Source organism: Gnatocerus cornutus, chromosome 9 (genome assembly GCF_029298725.1).
Source record: "Gnatocerus cornutus isolate USDA-ARS CGAHR chromosome 9, icGnaCorn1.1, whole genome shotgun sequence".
NCBI classification, from domain to species: Eukaryota; Metazoa; Arthropoda; class Insecta; order Coleoptera; family Tenebrionidae; genus Gnatocerus; species Gnatocerus cornutus.
This window is the reverse complement of record NC_142241.1, coordinates 14,316,286-14,333,803: the sequence shown is the minus strand read 5'-3', so window position 1 is coordinate 14,333,803 and position 17,518 is coordinate 14,316,286. Positions and strand designations below refer to the sequence as shown.

General features: G+C 38.0%; 2 protein-coding genes across 9 annotated transcripts; both read left to right on the top strand.

Annotated features, from left to right (window-relative positions):
- The first annotated feature begins 149 nt into the window (after nucleotides 1-149).
- Nucleotides 150-9,084, top strand: mbc (dedicator of cytokinesis protein myoblast city). Of its 8 annotated transcripts, XM_088045025.1 has the most exons (19): nucleotides 150-287; nucleotides 980-1,257; nucleotides 1,309-1,581; nucleotides 1,628-1,858; nucleotides 2,095-2,336; nucleotides 2,383-2,716; nucleotides 2,763-3,207; nucleotides 3,260-3,551; nucleotides 3,599-3,901; nucleotides 3,947-4,121; nucleotides 4,721-4,831; nucleotides 4,916-5,071; nucleotides 5,120-5,992; nucleotides 6,040-6,628; nucleotides 6,692-7,344; nucleotides 7,393-7,487; nucleotides 7,740-7,847; nucleotides 8,210-8,432; nucleotides 8,486-9,084. In XM_088045025.1, the coding sequence occupies exons 1-19, from the start codon at nucleotides 242-244 to the stop codon at nucleotides 8,879-8,881; spliced, it is 5,823 nt and encodes a 1,940-aa protein (XP_087901151.1). In that variant the 5' UTR covers nucleotides 150-241; the 3' UTR covers nucleotides 8,882-9,084. The 8 variants fall into 8 exon arrangements, 6 of the variants coding, with proteins under 6 accessions (XP_087901151.1, XP_087901153.1, XP_087901148.1 ...); XR_015770710.1 differs by lacking the exon at nucleotides 8,486-9,084 and adding an exon at nucleotides 7,973-8,076 and having other exon boundaries at nucleotides 3,599-4,121; nucleotides 8,210-8,300; XM_088045027.1 differs by lacking the exon at nucleotides 4,721-4,831.
- Nucleotides 9,085-9,151: 67 nt separating this feature from the next.
- Nucleotides 9,152-11,436, top strand: LOC148169071 (replication protein A 70 kDa DNA-binding subunit-like). The gene is made up of 7 exons (XM_088046293.1): nucleotides 9,152-9,294; nucleotides 9,342-9,965; nucleotides 10,030-10,347; nucleotides 10,397-10,623; nucleotides 10,671-10,926; nucleotides 10,974-11,168; nucleotides 11,217-11,436. Exons 1-7 carry the CDS (start codon nucleotides 9,259-9,261, stop codon nucleotides 11,322-11,324), a joined length of 1,764 nt encoding a protein of 587 aa, XP_087902419.1. The 5' UTR covers nucleotides 9,152-9,258; the 3' UTR covers nucleotides 11,325-11,436.
- The last annotated feature ends 6,082 nt before the right edge of the window (nucleotides 11,437-17,518 follow it).

The following is a 17,518-nucleotide window of genomic DNA, read 5'->3' as shown; positions in this document are numbered from 1 at the left end:
AGACCCAACCAAATTAATTCATGAATTATTTTTAATTAGATTTAAGCTTATTTTCATCATAAATAACTTAAAAGGAATTAATTTTGAAGAAAAACTCATTTTGTGTATTTTAGGAACTTTATTTTTTCGGGTTGGCAAGTGTTGACAACAAAATGGTGGGGGCAAACCTCAATCATGGCGAGTGTTGTGTTGTGTATTTTTAGTGCCTAATTTTACCATTGTTTATTAAGTTTTAATTAAAATGAGTGTGTGGGAATCTGTACCCGACGAGTTCAGTTACGGCATAGGTAATTTCCCAACTCTTTCTTAATTTCTACCTGTGTAAACATAACCAAACTTTCACTGAAACTTGTTGATTTAGTGAGCCCCCCAAGTCGCATTACGTTTTAGTAAAAGAAAAGCACCACTTCTTCTCGTCCTCGAGTTTGAACGTATTAAACGCATCTTTGTGGACGATTTAGATGATTTCATTGTGCCCCTCCCACTTTTTATCTTAATTTTATTTACCACTTCCTCAAGGAAAATGTAAATGTTGATTCATCGTGTCATCAAACGTGAATTTAATAATTTATTATTGAATCATTCGTCGTTCATTCAACGCTGGAGTCTGACACACTCAATTGACTCCTGTAAATTCCTGCAATAATTAAATATGATGTAATTTGAAACGAGTTGTTTTTCTCGTGTGGGAAATTTGCGCTCAAGGTTCTAGAAGGCAACAGGTGCATTATTTTTGCAAGAGGCGAGTCAAGGACATTTAGGGCTTCTATTAATTGACCCAATTCGCGCCAACATCCTCGTTAATGGACGGATGGGGCTGTAATTGTCTGAACCTCGCAGTTTCATTTAGGTTTTCGAAAAGTGCGAGATCATGGACAATCCCAGCGCATCTGGTTCTCAAAAGTGTAATACTTTTAAGTCTTAACTCTCTGAATTTAGCACCACGCTACTTTCACTAGCTAATAGCCCCAATTTTCAGCAATCTATAACTTCTTCTCCAATGAAGACTTCAAGCTCGAACTGACCGTCGGGGACCCCCTACATTTAGAAGAACAAGAAGAGAATTGGTACTACGGTTATTGTTTACGTGACAGACACAAAAAAGGGATTTTCCCGAGAAATTATGTTCACGTAAAACCTTGTACTGTAGACCGCGACGGTCCAACACCGACTTTCAATTTTAAAGAACCCGCAATAGCCCAAGAAATTACCTCCGTTTTACGAGAATGGGGCACACATTGGAAAAATCTCTACGTGGTATTCTCTCAAATCTCTAGTCTCGATTTTTCTTCATTTTTTTATTTCTAGAGCCACAACAAAGACTTCGAACAAATCAAAAACCGCATTTACGACTTGTTAACGCACCGCAGCAAAATCGTGAGCGGGACATTGCCTGTGGACGAATTAAAACGAGTAACGAAACAAGCAACGGAAGAAATCGACGTCGGAAACAAGACTCTAGGACTAGATCTTATAGTTCGAGACAAAAACGGAAATCTGATCGAACCGGAAAAGACAAGCACGTTGCAGTTGTATTATTTGCATAAGAATGCGACGGAACGGATGAGTAGAAACGATAAGGTGAGAAGAAGGATTTTAACAACCTCTTATAATTTGTTTTATCTAGAACGAAACAGACAAGAATCAGCCGAAAACTGCCATTCAACAATACTCCAACATTTTTATAGTAGCCGTTAAGAATTTCACGTGTAAAATGACTGAAGACGCCGAGTTACTAATGACTCTGTATGACGGGAAAGAGTACAAACCCATCACCGAAAATTACGTAGTGCGGTGGTCCAAAGATGGCCTCATGTGTGATCTGGACCAAATGTACAATTTAAGGGTCATGTTTACGGTAAGTGATGCCAACATTGTTTTAATACTTGAAATTTATCGGTTAGACCATTGTTGTTTAATCGACTCAATTTGGAATCGGCGTCACTCAAAAAACCATTCAAAGTCTGATAAAGTTTCAATGGACATTGTTCTAAATTTATCTTTTACGCTTCACGTTTTACGTTCAATGTTTATCTGATTTACAACTACATATTTTTCCTGTTAGCGCGAATTCTTTAGCGTATTTTTTATTAGGACCTCGGAAAACGGGACCTAGAGCGCGAAAAAATCTACCTAGTCTGTTACGTAGTCCGTGTAGGAGCCATGGAAGCGAAAGAATTAGACCACAGACGTAGCTCCGTTTCTGTGGCTAACAAGAAAGGCACCACCGACGGTATGAGGCGCCCGTTTGGAGTGGCGGCTATGGAAATAACAAGTTACATAAACGGAGAGCGAGAAAGTGACTTGGAACGTGAATTTCCCGCCCCTTTCGTGACGTAGGTCCCCAAAACTCACCGTTCTCTTACTAAAGAAAACTTTTAGTTGCGACAAAGACAACCTCGAGCAAACTCTGAAGAAAATAATGAACCGAGATTTTGCCAAAGCTGAGCATAAAAATCAAGCATCACTTTATGTAGGCATGAAACTACTGAGAGGAGACCTCAAACAAGTGCGAGAGGAAAACCCTCATTTGGTTCTGGGGAATTTGTCCATCGCCCGGAAAATGGGCTTCCCGGAAGTTATCTTACCAGGCGACGTCCGCAACGATCTTTACTTAACTTTAGTAAAAGGGGAGTTTAGTAAAGGAAACAAAACTTGTGATAAGAACGTAGAAGTTGTCGTTAAAGTCTGCAACGAAAAAGGGGAAGCAATTCCGGTAATACCACCCCCAAACATTAGCTACTCTAACTTGTTATTTCCAGGGAGTGATAGGTTTAGGTGCAGGCGTGTCACCATTAGACGACTACAGATCAATGATTTACTACCACGAAGATAAGCCTCATTGGTATGAAACCTTCAAAGTTGCCATACCGATCGAGGAATTCAAAACGAGCCATCTTAAGTTCACGTTTAAACATAGGTCTTCTAATGAAGCGAAAGATAAAAACGAAAAACCTTTTGCTATGTCGTATGTTAAGTTGATGCAGGAAAACGGGACGACACTAAAAGACGCGCGATTGAATCTTGTCGTTTATAAGATCGATTACAAGAAGTTTGATGAGAAGAGTTTGGATTATTTCAAGTTGCCGTCCATCGCGACGGACTCCAAGGATAACAGTCCGAAGCAGCAGATCGCTGGATTGACGACGAGCAAAGACACTTTTGTTATTTCTAGTAATATTTGCTCGACCAAGTTGACACAGAATGGTGAGTTTGGTGGTTTTTATACCCTGAGATATTGTGTTTTTCTTCCAAACAGTGGACCTCCTGGGGCTTTTGAATTGGCAGACTGACCGCAACAAGTTAAAAGACTGTCTCCAAGCTCTCCTCAAGGTCGATGGCGAAGAAGTGGTGAAATTCCTCCAAGATATCCTCGACTCTCTTTTTAACATCCTGATGGAGTATTCTGAAACCGACACGTTCGACATTTTGGTTTTTGATGGTCTCCTCCACATCATCAGTTTAGTGAGCAATGATTGGAAATACCAACATTTCGAGCCAGTGCTGGATCTGTACATCAAAGAGAGTTTCAGTGCGACTCTGGCCCACAAGTGAGGAGTCTCTTTCTTGGTTCAAGTGTTCAATTTGAGTTTTCTAGGAAGTTAATTTCCGTTCTAAAGAACATAATTGATGGCCCCAACAGCCAACTCATTTTTAAAACAATGAAGTCTCTACAATACGTAATTAGATTCGTTTCGCGCTCTCGTATGTTAATGAACTTGTACCCGGTGGAGGACATCGAAGACGATTTCGAAGACAGTTTCCGAGATCTCCTCCTGGATATCACGAACATGATGTCGTCGCCTTCTGATGGTATCTTGAGGGAGCAAGGTGCTTGTCTGAAGTACCTCCCGAGCACCATCCCTGATATTTTGAAAATTTTTGACGCCAAAGAACTCAGGTGGGTATTCGGCTCCTTACTTCTTTATCTCTACTGTGTGTTCAGTGGGATCCTCTGCAACATCATCGAAAACATCCCAACCCGCCGCCTCACCAAACAGAAAATGATGACAATCAACGACATCGTCCACAGCGAAATCTTCCTCTACTCGGAGTGCCGTAAAATCATCTTACCAATCATCCTTAAACAAGTCAAGTCCCTTTTCGAAATCTACGAAGAGGTAAGAATCGGCTTCTGTTGCTTGTGAGCGCGCGCTTTTCAATCAAATGCACAATTGAACAAAAAACGAAGTGTAAATAAACACTCGGAATGTGATGATGACGTTTTTTGCATAGTTTGAAGCGACAGAGTGTACTTTTGCACAGTTACCTTGGTCACCGACGATTCGTCTAAGTCTTCTCTGCAATGGTTAGTCTATAGTCTTATGTACACGTTCTTTTTCTTACTTTGCTATTTTCTTCGTATGTTAGCTTGGCATGGGGTTGTGTTTTGCATGTCTTAAGATGTGCACGGGTTTGGTCAGACAACACGACAAGAGGTGAGGTTGACTTTGTTTTTGAAGCTTAAGTGATTTTGTATAGGCGATTGTTTTGACTCAAGTGGTGGTTGTAATGGTAACACACTTTTACAACCTCCATTGGCAGAATCATCACGAAACTAAACGTGTTGTTTAGAATTCACTATTTCTTATAACAGTTTGGCATGTTTTTAGACGTAGTATTAATCGAAATAACGATTTCTACAAATTGTGCATTGAAATGATTTATTTTATTTAATTTGAGTAATCTCAGTAGTGTAGTGGTTCGCTGGGTATTATAGGGTGAGAGGAGACAAGACGGAAGGCTGCAGAATCGCTCGGTGGCTAAGGTGGCTCAACTGTTGGGAACAACGCAACAATGTGTCAATCAACACAGAGGATATTCCGAAGAGGTGACAATCACAAAAGCTTATTAAAACGCCCTGCTTCTCTTAGATTAAGTTTCTTGATAAATCTCCTTGTAATTTTCGATTTAGGTTGAGCTGTGTATTAAGATCCTGAGCGACATCCTGGAACATCTCTTTCACGAAGGTGTCGGTCCGACGTACGACGATATCATGGAGATTATTCTCATGGTGCTAAGAACAGTCATACAAACTCACATCAACATGGATAAGGAAAACCCTCATTCGGTTGGTAGCAATGTCATGAAGTTCCACACGTCTCAGTTGTTTTTCTAGGGGAACTTGGTCGCTATCATGATTGATATCTTCCGGCAAATGTCGGAGCGCCACTACGAGACTTACATCCGTCATTTTAAGACGCGCTTCGACGTTTTTGACTTTCTCATGGAGATCCTTCTGGTGTTTAAAGGGTTAGTGAACGAATCCGTCTTCCCTCTGGATTGGTGCGATATGATCATGCTCCAAAGCAGCGTGATTCTCAAAGGGCTCCGCTTTTTCTCCCACACGATTCGCGATAGTTTCTTCGAAAAATTCGAGCACCAAGCTTGGAGCAACTTCTTCCACTGTGCTATCGCCTTCATGACACAACCAGCGCTCCAACTAGAAACCTTCTCCTTCAACAAAAGAATGAAGATCACTAAAGTCTACAGAGATATGCGCAGAGAGACCGGATTTGAAATCAGATCAATGTGGTTTAATCTAGGACAACACAAAGTGATGTTCGTACCCAGTTTGATCGAGTCAATCCTCGAAATGACGCTGATACCGGAATCGGAGTTGAGGAAAGCGACAATTCCCATCTTCTTTGATATGATGCAGTGCGAATTCTACTCCTCCAAGTACGTCGTGGAGAGTTATGGAGACACGAAAAGAGACTCCTCGCATGTTAAGGGGAATTTTAACGACTTTGAGGATGAAATGATCGCCAAGTTGGACATTTTGGTTGAGGGAGGCAAGGGCGATCAAGATTACAAGAACTTGTTTCACAGTATCATGATGGGGTATTGCAGCCAACACGCGGCGATGAAGGACCCTGGAGTGAAGTTTGTCACGACTGTGACTAGGTTGATGGAGCGGTTGTTGGAGTACAGATCCATCATCACCGATGAAAACAAAGAGAACCGAATGAGTTGTACTGTGACACTTCTGGTAAGGAAATCTCGATGATTCTCAAACGTCTTATTTGTTTGTCTTAGGATTTCTACTCGGAAATCAACCGGAAGGAGATGTACATCCGCTACTTGAACAAACTCTACGACCTTCACATGGAATGTGACAACTACACCGAAGCGGCCTACACGACAGAGTTACATTCTAAACTTTTAAATTGGTCTGACGACGAGCTTCCTCAACTTCTTCGTAGTAACAGACATTCAAACGCACAAACGCATCGTCAACTTAAAGAGGCGCTTTATTATAATATTATCGAGAATTACGATAAAGGGAAGTTGTGGGAGTGCGCTATTAATAAGTGTCAAGAACTGGCGGTGCAGTATCAGTCAGAGACTTTTGATTACGAGCGATTAAGCGAGCTCCATAGCCGGATGGCGAAATTTTATGAGGATATAATGAAGAAAGGACGAGCCATTCCGGAGTATTTCCGCGTTGGTTATTTCGGGAAAGGCTTCCCGGAGTTTTTACAGAACAAAGTGTTTGTTTATAGGGGGAAGGAATACGAAAGACTGGCTGATTTTAACGGGAGGATTTTAAACGAGTTCCCGAAAGCCGAACTTTTGAATAAGTTAACACCACCAGGGGAGGACATCACCGAGTCGGACAGGCAGTGTATCCTTTCTATAAGATGGAGAATCCCGGAATTTGCAACAATATTTCCTTAATTTTTTTCAGACATTCAAATAAATAAAGTTGATCCGGTTATGGACGAGAAAAAGCACCGCTTTTCCGGAAAACCCGTCTCTGAGCAAATCCTGAATTACTACAAAGTTAATGACATTCAAAAGTTTACTTTTTCTCGCCCCATCGTACGGAAGAATCCGTTCATCGACGAAAACAACGAATTTGGTCATTTGTGGCTCGAACGGACCGAGCTAACCACGACTTATCCTCTCCCCGGAATTCTCCGGTGGTTCCCAGTCACTTTTTCCCAAATCCACGAGATTTCTCCCCTTCGAAACGCCATCGAGACCATGGAAAGAGCCAACAAGAACTTAAAAAACTACGTGGTTATGTTCAACGCCGACAGAAACATGCAAATAAACCCGCTGAGTTTGACTCTGAACGGGATTTTAGACGCGGCGGTCATGGGAGGCATTAAAAAGTACGAAGAAGCGTTCTTCACCGACGAGTACATGAATAACCACGACGACGAGGTCTTGATCCAAAAGCTGAAGGATTTGATCGCAGATCAGATCCCGTTGTTGGATTTGTGTGTTAAAATTCATAAAGAAAAGGCTCCGGACACGTTGCAGCCTTTGCAGAAGAGGTTCGAGGATTGTTTTGCGAAGATGCAGGAAAGCGTTGTCGAGAAATACGGACAAGGGGTAAAAAATCAAACGAGTCGTACAGTGGCGTCACTTTTTATTTTGCAGAACTGTGATATTAAGCTAGAGAACCAAGTCACTATGAGGCGGCATCATAGCATCGCGAACGATTCGCGATTATCGAATATTTCGATGATTACAGAGTAAGTAGGACGTGATGTTACTTGCATGTTTCATTGATGGCAATATTCTGATGTTGTTGAGGAAGATTGATAATTAATATACGGGGTGAGTCACCGGGTAATCGTTTTTTGAGAAATCGTGCCCCCATTAATGAACGATTTTAATCAAACTTGACTATTAAAGAAGAAAGTTGAAGACTCACCCTGTAGATAAGAGTCATTTCGCGGCATCAGAAAATTGGCGTTCCCACGTTTCATTTGGCTTTGATGTAGTAGTGTGGACGGTCGCAGCAGAGTTTCGAGTTTGACGAAATCCCAAGTCGCATCTTTACGACAATTGACTGCTAGTTTTAACTTTAGCGCTTCGCCAAGCGTTAACAGGTTCGTAAACTTCAGATAACTTCGAGTCTGAGCTCTGCAACTAACCAGTCAATGTTTTTTTAAACTGTGGTGGTGTTTCCAAGACTTTATGGGGTTTGATTACTTACTTTGATTACTTTTTTCAGACGTGCTCAGCACTCAACGATGAATAACCGCAACACTTCGTATGCTTAATTTAAATCTTATTAACATAGCTTAGTTTTCTATTAACATTGGGGAGACATTGAGGGTAATTATTTCTTAAGAAACTTTGCATGTCTGCACGCACTGTAGATTAGTCGAAATAACGTTCACATTGTTAATAAAGTCTTTCACTTTTTCTTGTGTTTTTCACACCCTTTAATAAAGTCGTGAATTTTCAGCAAGTCTAGTGTTGGCAACAACACAAAGAGTCTGTTAATATCACCATCGAAGAGTTTGACCACAACGCCGGCTTTAAACCACAAGAAGTCTTTTAAAATCACGAAAGAAAAGCGGCGGTCTAGCAAATCCGACCACACTCCTAGTCCCTCCATCGGCTCAGCCACGCAATGGTACACCGAAGACCTCCCCAACGGCACCACCATTGTAGAGTTGACTGAACAGGTTCTACTCCGACCAACCCCCAATTACAATCTAACCCCGTTTTTATATTATAGCTGACTCCAAAGAGACCTCTCCGCTCCGAAGTGGAAAGAGAAAAACGCCTAAGTCGCCCTACAAGCGGCCAGTTCTCTTCTCGCTCCAGCAGCCTTTCCGTAACTTTGAGAGGCACCGGAAGTTCCGCTAGTAGTAGTAACAGAGACTCTGTTGGTACAACAGACTCCAGTGTGAGTGAGGAAGACGCAGTGCCGCCCCCAATCCCCATAAAACAACGAGAAGTTGATTACTGTAATCTTCCAAGTACTGAAAACTCAAGTTTTTTGTATTCGCAACGGAATTCCACGCGGGCTAGTTTACATATTAAAATACCAGCGCCTGATCCGGAGGGTTTTGACGACGTGCCGCCCACGCCGCCCCCCAAACCGCCGAAAAACAAAAACATATCGACGTAGCCGTGTATATTGTTTTTACCTGATGTATAAACGTAGTGACAAAGTTACCTTAAGTGCCATTGGATGTATTTTTATCTGCATTGTAAGCATATTTTTATCTTTGTATAAATTATTTATACTATAACCAAAGATGTATTTTTTTATTGTACTGAGGCAATAAATCTTTTTTATGTATGTTTAAATAAACTGCGAGTTTCACTTGACCCTGCTTTTTTAATAAGTGGTTGGAAAAATTCAAAAATGATTTAGTGATTTTAGTATCATGAGGTTGGTGGCAAGCTTGATTTATCTGTCAATGTCATTTTCTACTTGTCGAAACTTGTTATCTTCGCGCCAAAACTTGCGTGTTTCGTGCTCTGAAAGTGAACTCAGTGATCATGGGTGAAGAAAAACTGTCCAGCGGAGTCCTCTTGGTACGTAGCCCCCTTGTGCACATAACCACACTTATGACCTCTTGTAGAGTATTATGAAAAATGAGAAACCCGAGGATCCGATAGTCCAAATTCTCCAACACAAACGTATTACTGCAGGCGACAAAACTCGTTACCGGCTTTTATTGTCTGATGGAAAATACCAAATTTCGAACGCTATGTATACTGGTGCAGAAGTGGAGAACTTCTCTGTTGTAAAACTCAAAAGATACAACATGAGTGAACTGAATTCAGGCAAAATGAACAAAGTTCTTATTATCATAACTTTGGAAATTTTGGTCAGCGGACCGATTGATCCCATAGGAAATCCCGAAAATTTGACCACTGAGATGGTGGCGAAAATGTCCTCTGGAACTAAACCTCCACCAAGTGTGGTGTCAACAACTTCTTTTCCTGCAAAACCGAGGGAAATGAAACCTGATCTGAATCAGTCTTTGTCAGATTCGAAAATGATTAGTGTGATTGCCGCATTGACACCTTATCATAATAAGTGGGTTATAAAAGCGAGAGTCGCTAATAAGTCCCAAATGAGGTCTTGGTCTAATTCTAAAGGCGAGGGGAAACTGTTCAGTGTGGACTTAATGGACGAGAGTGGAGAAATTAGATGCACAGCCTTCAGGGACTTGGCTGAAAAATACTACGATTATTTACAGGTTAAAAAAAACCTCAACTTTCCTCTTCACACTGTTTTTAACTGCATTTTTTGATTATTTTCAGGTGGATAAAGTCTATTACTTCAGTAAGTGTCAGTTAAAACCGACCAATCGCCAGTTTAACACCCTCAAAAACGACTACGAACTAACAGTCGGCAATGAAACAGTAATTGAAGAGTGTCTTGAAGACGACGGTGCTGTCCCTAAAGTCCAGTATAATTTCGTCCCAATTTCCTCAATAAAGGACAAGGTTCCAGGCAACATCGTCGACGTTTTAGGCATCTGCAAAGAAGCCACAGATGTGCAAACCTTCACCTCCAAAACAACGAATCGCGAGCTTCAAAAACGCGACGTTGTTCTAATCGACCAATCACAAACTTCGGTAAACTCCTAGGATAAAACGTGACGAATCACTAAAACGAGATTTACAGATTACTCTCACTTTGTGGGGTAAGGAGGCGGAGGCTTTCGATGGATCCAATAATCCCGTGGTTTTGATAAGAGGAGCGAAAGTGGGGGAGTTTGGGGGAGGCAAAACTTTGTCAACTCTTATGAGTAGTCAATTGAAGATCAACCCTGACATTCCGGAATGTCATAAGATCAAAGGGTGGTTTGATCTGCAAGGGCACCAGGCTAATATCAAGAACTTGAGCGAACGGTGTGGTTGTTGTTAGTTTTGTCGGGTTGATAATCCTGTTTTCGTAGAACGAGCAGTGGTAACTTCCAGACACCATGGATGACTTTGGAACAAGTCCAGAAGGAAGGTCTGGGTAATTCGGAAAGAGGCGATTATTTCCAGACTATGGCCACAATTTTGTTGATCCGGTCAGAAAATGCGGTGTATAAAGCTTGTCCGACTGAAGAATGCAACAAGAAAGTCGTAGATTTGGAGAATGGGATGTACAGATGCGAGAAATGTAACCGAGAATTTCCCAATTTCAAGTACCGCCTGCTTATTTCGGTCAGATTGTAAAAGTTTGAGGCAATCCGTTTCAATGTTTGTTGCAGATGAACATCGCGGATTTCTCGGGCAACTATTGGGTGAGCACATTTGCGGAAGAAGGGGAGAAAATTTTAGGGAAAACATCGCAGGAAGTGGGGCTTGCCCTAGAAGAGGGTGTTGAGACTGCGGCTTCTATTTTTCAGGAAGCCAATTTCAAACAGTTTGTTTTCAAATGTCGCGCCAAAATCGAGACCTACAATGTAAGATGACTAAAAAAAAAGTTTTGTGGCTGATTTTATTGGTTTCAGGATGAGCAAAGATTGAGAATCGTCGTCATCAACGTGGAAAACGTCTCCGAGAAACACATTACTTGCCTATGTGAAGGAATTGGAGAGCTGTCTGGAATATCTTGTTAGGCGTTATTTACTATATGCAGGTAGAATATTCCACAAAATATTTGTATTAGTGTTTTTTTTTATGAAAGTTCTTATTTACGAATCGCTTTCATTGTATTTTTATATAAAAACTAGTTTCTTTATAAAGTTTTTTAATTCCCTTTTTCCGATTCTCGAGTTCCTAGAAGAAGGTATCCAATGCATGCATTAGAAAAAATTACAAAAATCCTAAATTATGGATGCTTATTTTACGCAGAATCCAGATCCGGGCTCAAAATTCACCTACTCTAACAAATAACCGAGTTATGCCCGGTTTTTTTTTCGCAAAAATTCATGATCATGACATGTTAGTGGTCAACTAAGTTCACACCAGTGTTAAGCTAGTGAATTTTTGCGAAAATTTGCAACTGAAAATATTTTTGGATTCAGCGTGAAATTCTGCGTAAAATGAGACCCAAGTTTGTTGAGTTTGCTTAATATATAAATGAGGTATTAAAAAAACTGTTTTGAAAACATCATTTTAGGGTGATTTTCAATCAATGTTTTCAAAATGAAAATGACGTTTAATAGCATTGAATTATACATCAGTCGAAAGAGGAGCTTAAAATCTATCTACTGGCCAAATTTGAGATCTACAGGACAAATAATTTGCGAGTTATGGCCAAAAATTAAAAAAAATGAAAAATTTTCATCGTTGGAGTCGCAATTTTTTTTCGCGAAAAATCGACTATCGAATTTTAGGCTTTTAAGCACTTTTTCTAACGTAAAATGAGCCGAGAAAAACGATGGCGCAAACCGCATCTCAATATCTCTAATAGTTTCCGAGATATTTGACTTTAAAATTCATGAACATAACCTCTGCGTCTGCTGTCAAAATAGTCAAGTTAAGACATACGTTAAGATACCTGTCCTATGTTTAGACACAATAATTTTAAATAATTAATAGAATCGTAACCAAGTCGTGAATGTTAAATCAGAGTTCAGATTCTTACTCCTGAGGACCAAATTAATAAAAAGAGTATTTTTTTGCTTTAATTTTCATCGAAAAAGTGCAAGTCAAATAAAGTTTGAAAAATTAATAAAAAATTAAGGGAGCGTCGGATCGAAAAATCTTTGACGGATTCTTGTTCCTGAGGTCCAAATTGATGGAAAAAGTCGGTTTCAAGGAGGTTTTATTTTTTGTCGAAATCGCTAAAAATCCATGATGTTTAGTCTTTGAACTTTTTTTGGCGAAAAACACGAAAGTTTTCAGATCGACACGAAACTTTGCACATGGCATAATTTGACATTTCTACATCCATTTTTGGTCTCCGTTCCTCGCTATCTGTGAGATTTTTTGAGAAAATGCAAATTAAAAATTTCAAAATTCAATTTCCCGCGTCAAGCAATCTGTCAACGAAGCATAGAAGCTAGGACATGCGCCAACAGATCTGTCCTATCTTTAGTCAATAAATAATATTAAATAAAATATTAACAAAGTCGTAAATCTTAAATCAAAGTTTAGATTCGTTTTTCTGAGGTTAAAATTAACAAGTTAAGTAGTTTATTGTATTTATTTACAGCGAAAAATGAGAGAAGTTTTTGCATAAAAGCCACCTAGCGGAATAACGCCAAAGTTGCTAGTTCACGTGTCCTCTCACCAGAGGGCCAAACTTTTGGATTGATTCTTTACTAACCGATTCAGCTGAAATTAGAACCACATTTTTGGTTTTTGAAAAACGAGAGAATAAACACAGTTAATTTTAAAAAGGAAATCTTCTACTTGTCTACCAACACAACTTTTTTTCTTTAAGCGTACGTCATTTAATTCCAACCAATCAGACGCGAGCATTTTCGGTGTGATTTCAACTGTTGAAACTATAGGGAAAATTAAAATTAAAATTACTACTTCTTTCGACAACTTCAGCCTGCAGCCATATTTGTCAAGACAGAGAGCGTAAAAAGACTTGAAATATAACAACGACAACAAAGTCAAAAAAGTACCAAGAAGGCAAATCTGAACTTGGTTTTAGTTTTATTTAATATTCAATGTGGTGTCTGAAGATAGCTCTGGGATTCGACGTATGTCTTAGCTTTGCAGTACTAAGCGCGAGCGCAGGACGTTGGAGGTAAAACAAACTTTTCGCATTTTTCATAATAAATTTTGACCGCAAATATCTCCGAAACGGTAGGTTTGTCGTATTTTGCATCTATGACGAAAAAGTTGCGCCTAAAAAAGATCTATCGATTCATCTAAAAACATTTACATTTACATGACATGACCCTTCAAAATGAACAATTTTTTTTTCAATCTTTAATAAAATCTAAACTAATGATAAAATATCAAACTATTTATGTAAATTTAGAATCTAAAACTCAATCTGCGACGTTTGATATGCAACATGTTAATTTCTAAAAAACTACCCTTTTTTTGTTTTTTGAGATAGAAACTTGAAAGTTGGTGAGGACAAAAGACTGAACATTTCAATTAAAACGGCAAAAAAAAATATTTTTTTTCATTATAGTTTGAGGTAAAATGCAACTTGGATGCATAAAGGATAAAATTTTATTAAAAAAAAATTATCGAAATGTAACGAGTTTTTTTTTCTCTAACCAAAGAGTACATGATTTTAATAAAATTGTTAATTTTAAAATGTTCAAGGTCACAAAAAAAATTGAATTTCCGCCCGACCAAAAACTGAAGTTAAGCTTCTTTTTTTCTCCTTAATTAAACGCACTAGGTGGTAGGTTCAAATTCCAAAGTCAGGACTTAGAAAAAAATATGAAAAACGACCACCCAACGACCACCCTGTAAACAAGTGGGATAACAATCGAATAATTCAGTTATTTGTTGTCGGATCTGAATTTAAATCCCAGATTTGGAATCTGCGTAAAATTCTGCGTTCACTGATATATAATAACTCAAGTTTACTCTAAAAAATAAGCGAGATATCGATATGAGAAATTTGCTATAGTTTTAATCATGAATTTTCGCGAAAATTTGCAAATTTCGACTATTGGAAAATCTAAAAACGATTTCTTATGTAAAAAATCGCGAGAAAAACGATGCCGCAAACCGCATTCCAATATCTGGAATAGTTTCCGAGATATCGAGCATGAATTGTTTCGAACCTTCGAAAATTTGACCCTCTGGCGACAACCCAAAATTTCAAACGGCCATAACTCGGTTATTTATTGACAAATTTTAAAAAATTATCATATTTTTGGATTCAGCGTGAAATTCTGCGTAAAATGAGACCCAAGTTTGTTGAGTTTGCTTAATAAATAAATGAGGTATTGGAAAAAAACTCTTTTGAAAACATCATTTTAGAGTGATTTTCAATCAATGTTTTCAAAATGAAAATGACGTTTAATAGCATTGAATTATACATCAGTCGAAAGAGGAGCTTAAAATCTATCTACTGGCCAAATTTGAGATCTATAGGACAAATAGTTTGCGAGTAATGGCTAAAAATTAAAAAAAATGAAAAATTTTCATCGTTTGAGTCGCAATTTTTTTTCGCGAAAAATCGACTATCGAATTTTGGACTTTTAAGCACTTTTTCTGACGTAAAATGAGCTGAAAAAAACGATGGCGCAAACCGCATCTCAATATCTCTAATAGTTTCCGAGATATTTAACTTTGAAAATTGGGAAAAATGAGAAAAAATGAAAATCAACTATCCGAAACTTTGATCGGCCATAACTCAGTTATTTGTTGTCGGATCTGAATTTAAATCCCAGATTTGGAATCTGCGTAAAATTCTGCGTTCACTGATGTATAATAACTCAAGTTTACTCTAAAAAATAAGCGAGATATCGATATGAGAAATTTGCTATAGTTTTAATCATGAATTTTCGCGAAAATTTGCAAATTTCGACTATTGGAAAATCTAAAAACGATTTCTTATGTAAAAAATCGCGAGAAAAACGATGCCGCAAACCGCATTCCAATATCTGGAATAGTTTCCGAGATATCGAGCATGAATTGTTTCGAACCTTCGAAAATTTGACCCTCTGGCGACAACCCAAAATTTCAAACGGCCATAACTCGGTTATTTATTGACAAATTTTAAAAAATTATCATATTTTTGGATTCAGCGTGAAATTCTGCGTAAAATGAGACCCAAGTTTGTTGAGTTTGCTTAATAAATAAATGAGGTATTGGAAAAAAACTCTTTTGAAAACATCATTTTAGAGTGATTTTCAATCAATGTTTTCAAAATGAAAATGACGTTTAATAGCATTGAATTATACATCAGTCGAAAGAGGAGCTTAAAATCTATCTACTGGCCAAATTTGAGATCTATAGGACAAATAGTTTGCGAGTAATGGCTAAAAATTAAAAAAAATGAAAAATTTTCATCGTTTGAGTCGCAATTTTTTTTCGCGAAAAATCGACTATCGAATTTTGGACTTTTAAGCACTTTTTCTGACGTAAAATGAGCTGAAAAAAACGATGGCGCAAACCGCATCTCAATATCTCTAATAGTTTCCGAGATATTTAACTTTGAAAATTGGGAAAAATGAGAAAAAATGAAAATCAACTATCCGAAACTTTGATCGGCCATAACTCAGTTATTTGTTGTCGGATCTGAATTTAAATCCCAGATTTGGAATCTGCGTAAAATTCTGCGTTCACTGATGTATAATAACTCAAGTTTACTCTAAAAAATAAGCGAGATATCGATATGAGAAATTTGCTATAGTTTTAATCATGAATTTTCGCGAAAATTTGCAAATTTCGACTATTGGAAAATCTAAAAACGATTTCTTATGTAAAAAATCGCGAGAAAAACGATGCCGCAAACCGCATTCCAATATCTGGAATAGTTTCCGAGATATCGAGCATGAATTGTTTCGAACCTTCGAAAATTTGACCCTCTGGCGACAACCCAAAATTTCAAACGGCCATAACTCGGTTATTTATTGACAAATTTTAAAAAATTATCATATTTTTGGATTCAGCGTGAAATTCTGCGTAAAATGAGACCCAAGTTTGTTGAGTTTGCTTAATAAATAAATGAGGTATTGGAAAAAAACTCTTTTGAAAACATCATTTTAGAGTGATTTTCAATCAATGTTTTCAAAATGAAAATGACGTTTAATAGCATTGAATTATACATCAGTCGAAAGAGGAGCTTAAAATCTATCTACTGGCCAAATTTGAGATCTATAGGACAAATAGTTTGCGAGTAATGGCTAAAAATTAAAAAAAATGAAAAATTTTCATCGTTTGAGTCGCAATTTTTTTTCGCGAAAAATCGACTATCGAATTTTGGACTTTTAAGCACTTTTTCTGACGTAAAATGAGCTGAAAAAAACGATGGCGCAAACCGCATCTCAATATCTCTAATAGTTTCCGAGATATTTAACTTTGAAAATTGGGAAAAATGAGAAAAAATGAAAATCAACTATCCGAAACTTTGATCGGCCATAACTCAGTTATTTGTTGTCGGATCTGAATTTAAATCCCAGATTTGGAATCTGCGTAAAATTCTGCGTTCACTGATGTATAATAACTCAAGTTTACTCTAAAAAATAAGCGAGATATCGATATGAGAAATTTGCTATAGTTTTAATCATGAATTTTCGCGAAAATTTGCAAATTTCGACTATTGGAAAATCTAAAAACGATTTCTTATGTAAAAAATCGCGAGAAAAACGATGCCGCAAACCGCATTCCAATATCTGGAATAGTTTCCGAGATATCGAGCATGAATTGTTTCGAACCTTCGAAAATTTGACCCTCTGGCGACAACCCAAAATTTCAAACGGCCATAACTCGGTTATTTATTGACAAATTTTAAAAAATTATCATATTTTTGGATTCAGCGTGAAATTCTGCGTAAAATGAGACCCAAGTTTGTTGAGTTTGCTTAATAAATAAATGAGGTATTGGAAAAAAACTCTTTTGAAAACATCATTTTAGAGTGATTTTCAATCAATGTTTTCAAAATGAAAATGACGTTTAATAGCATTGAATTATACATCAGTCGAAAGAGGAGCTTAAAATCTATCTACTGGCCAAATTTGAGATCTATAGGACAAATAGTTTGCGAGTAATGGCTAAAAATTAAAAAAAATGAAAAATTTTCATCGTTTGAGTCGCAATTTTTTTTCGCGAAAAATCGACTATCGAATTTTGGACTTTTAAGCACTTTTTCTGACGTAAAATGAGCTGAAAAAAACGATGGCGCAAACCGCATCTCAATATCTCTAATAGTTTCCGAGAT

Coding starts and splice junctions, on each gene's coding strand:
- mbc (XM_088045021.1), top strand. CDS start 242: ATGAGTGTGTGGGAATCTGTACCCGACGAGTTCAGTTACGGCATAG. Junction 5,993..6,039: donor GTTGTACTGTGACACTTCTG/GTAAGGAAATCT, acceptor TGTTTGTCTTAG/GATTTCTACTCGGAAATCAA. Junction 8,433..8,485: donor TTGTAGAGTTGACTGAACAG/GTTCTACTCCGA, acceptor TTTATATTATAG/CTGACTCCAAAGAGACCTCT.
- LOC148169071 (XM_088046293.1), top strand. CDS start 9,259: ATGGGTGAAGAAAAACTGTCCAGCGGAGTCCTCTTG. Junction 9,295..9,341: donor TGTCCAGCGGAGTCCTCTTG/GTACGTAGCCCC, acceptor GACCTCTTGTAG/AGTATTATGAAAAATGAGAA. Junction 10,624..10,670: donor ATCAAGAACTTGAGCGAACG/GTGTGGTTGTTG, acceptor CTGTTTTCGTAG/AACGAGCAGTGGTAACTTCC.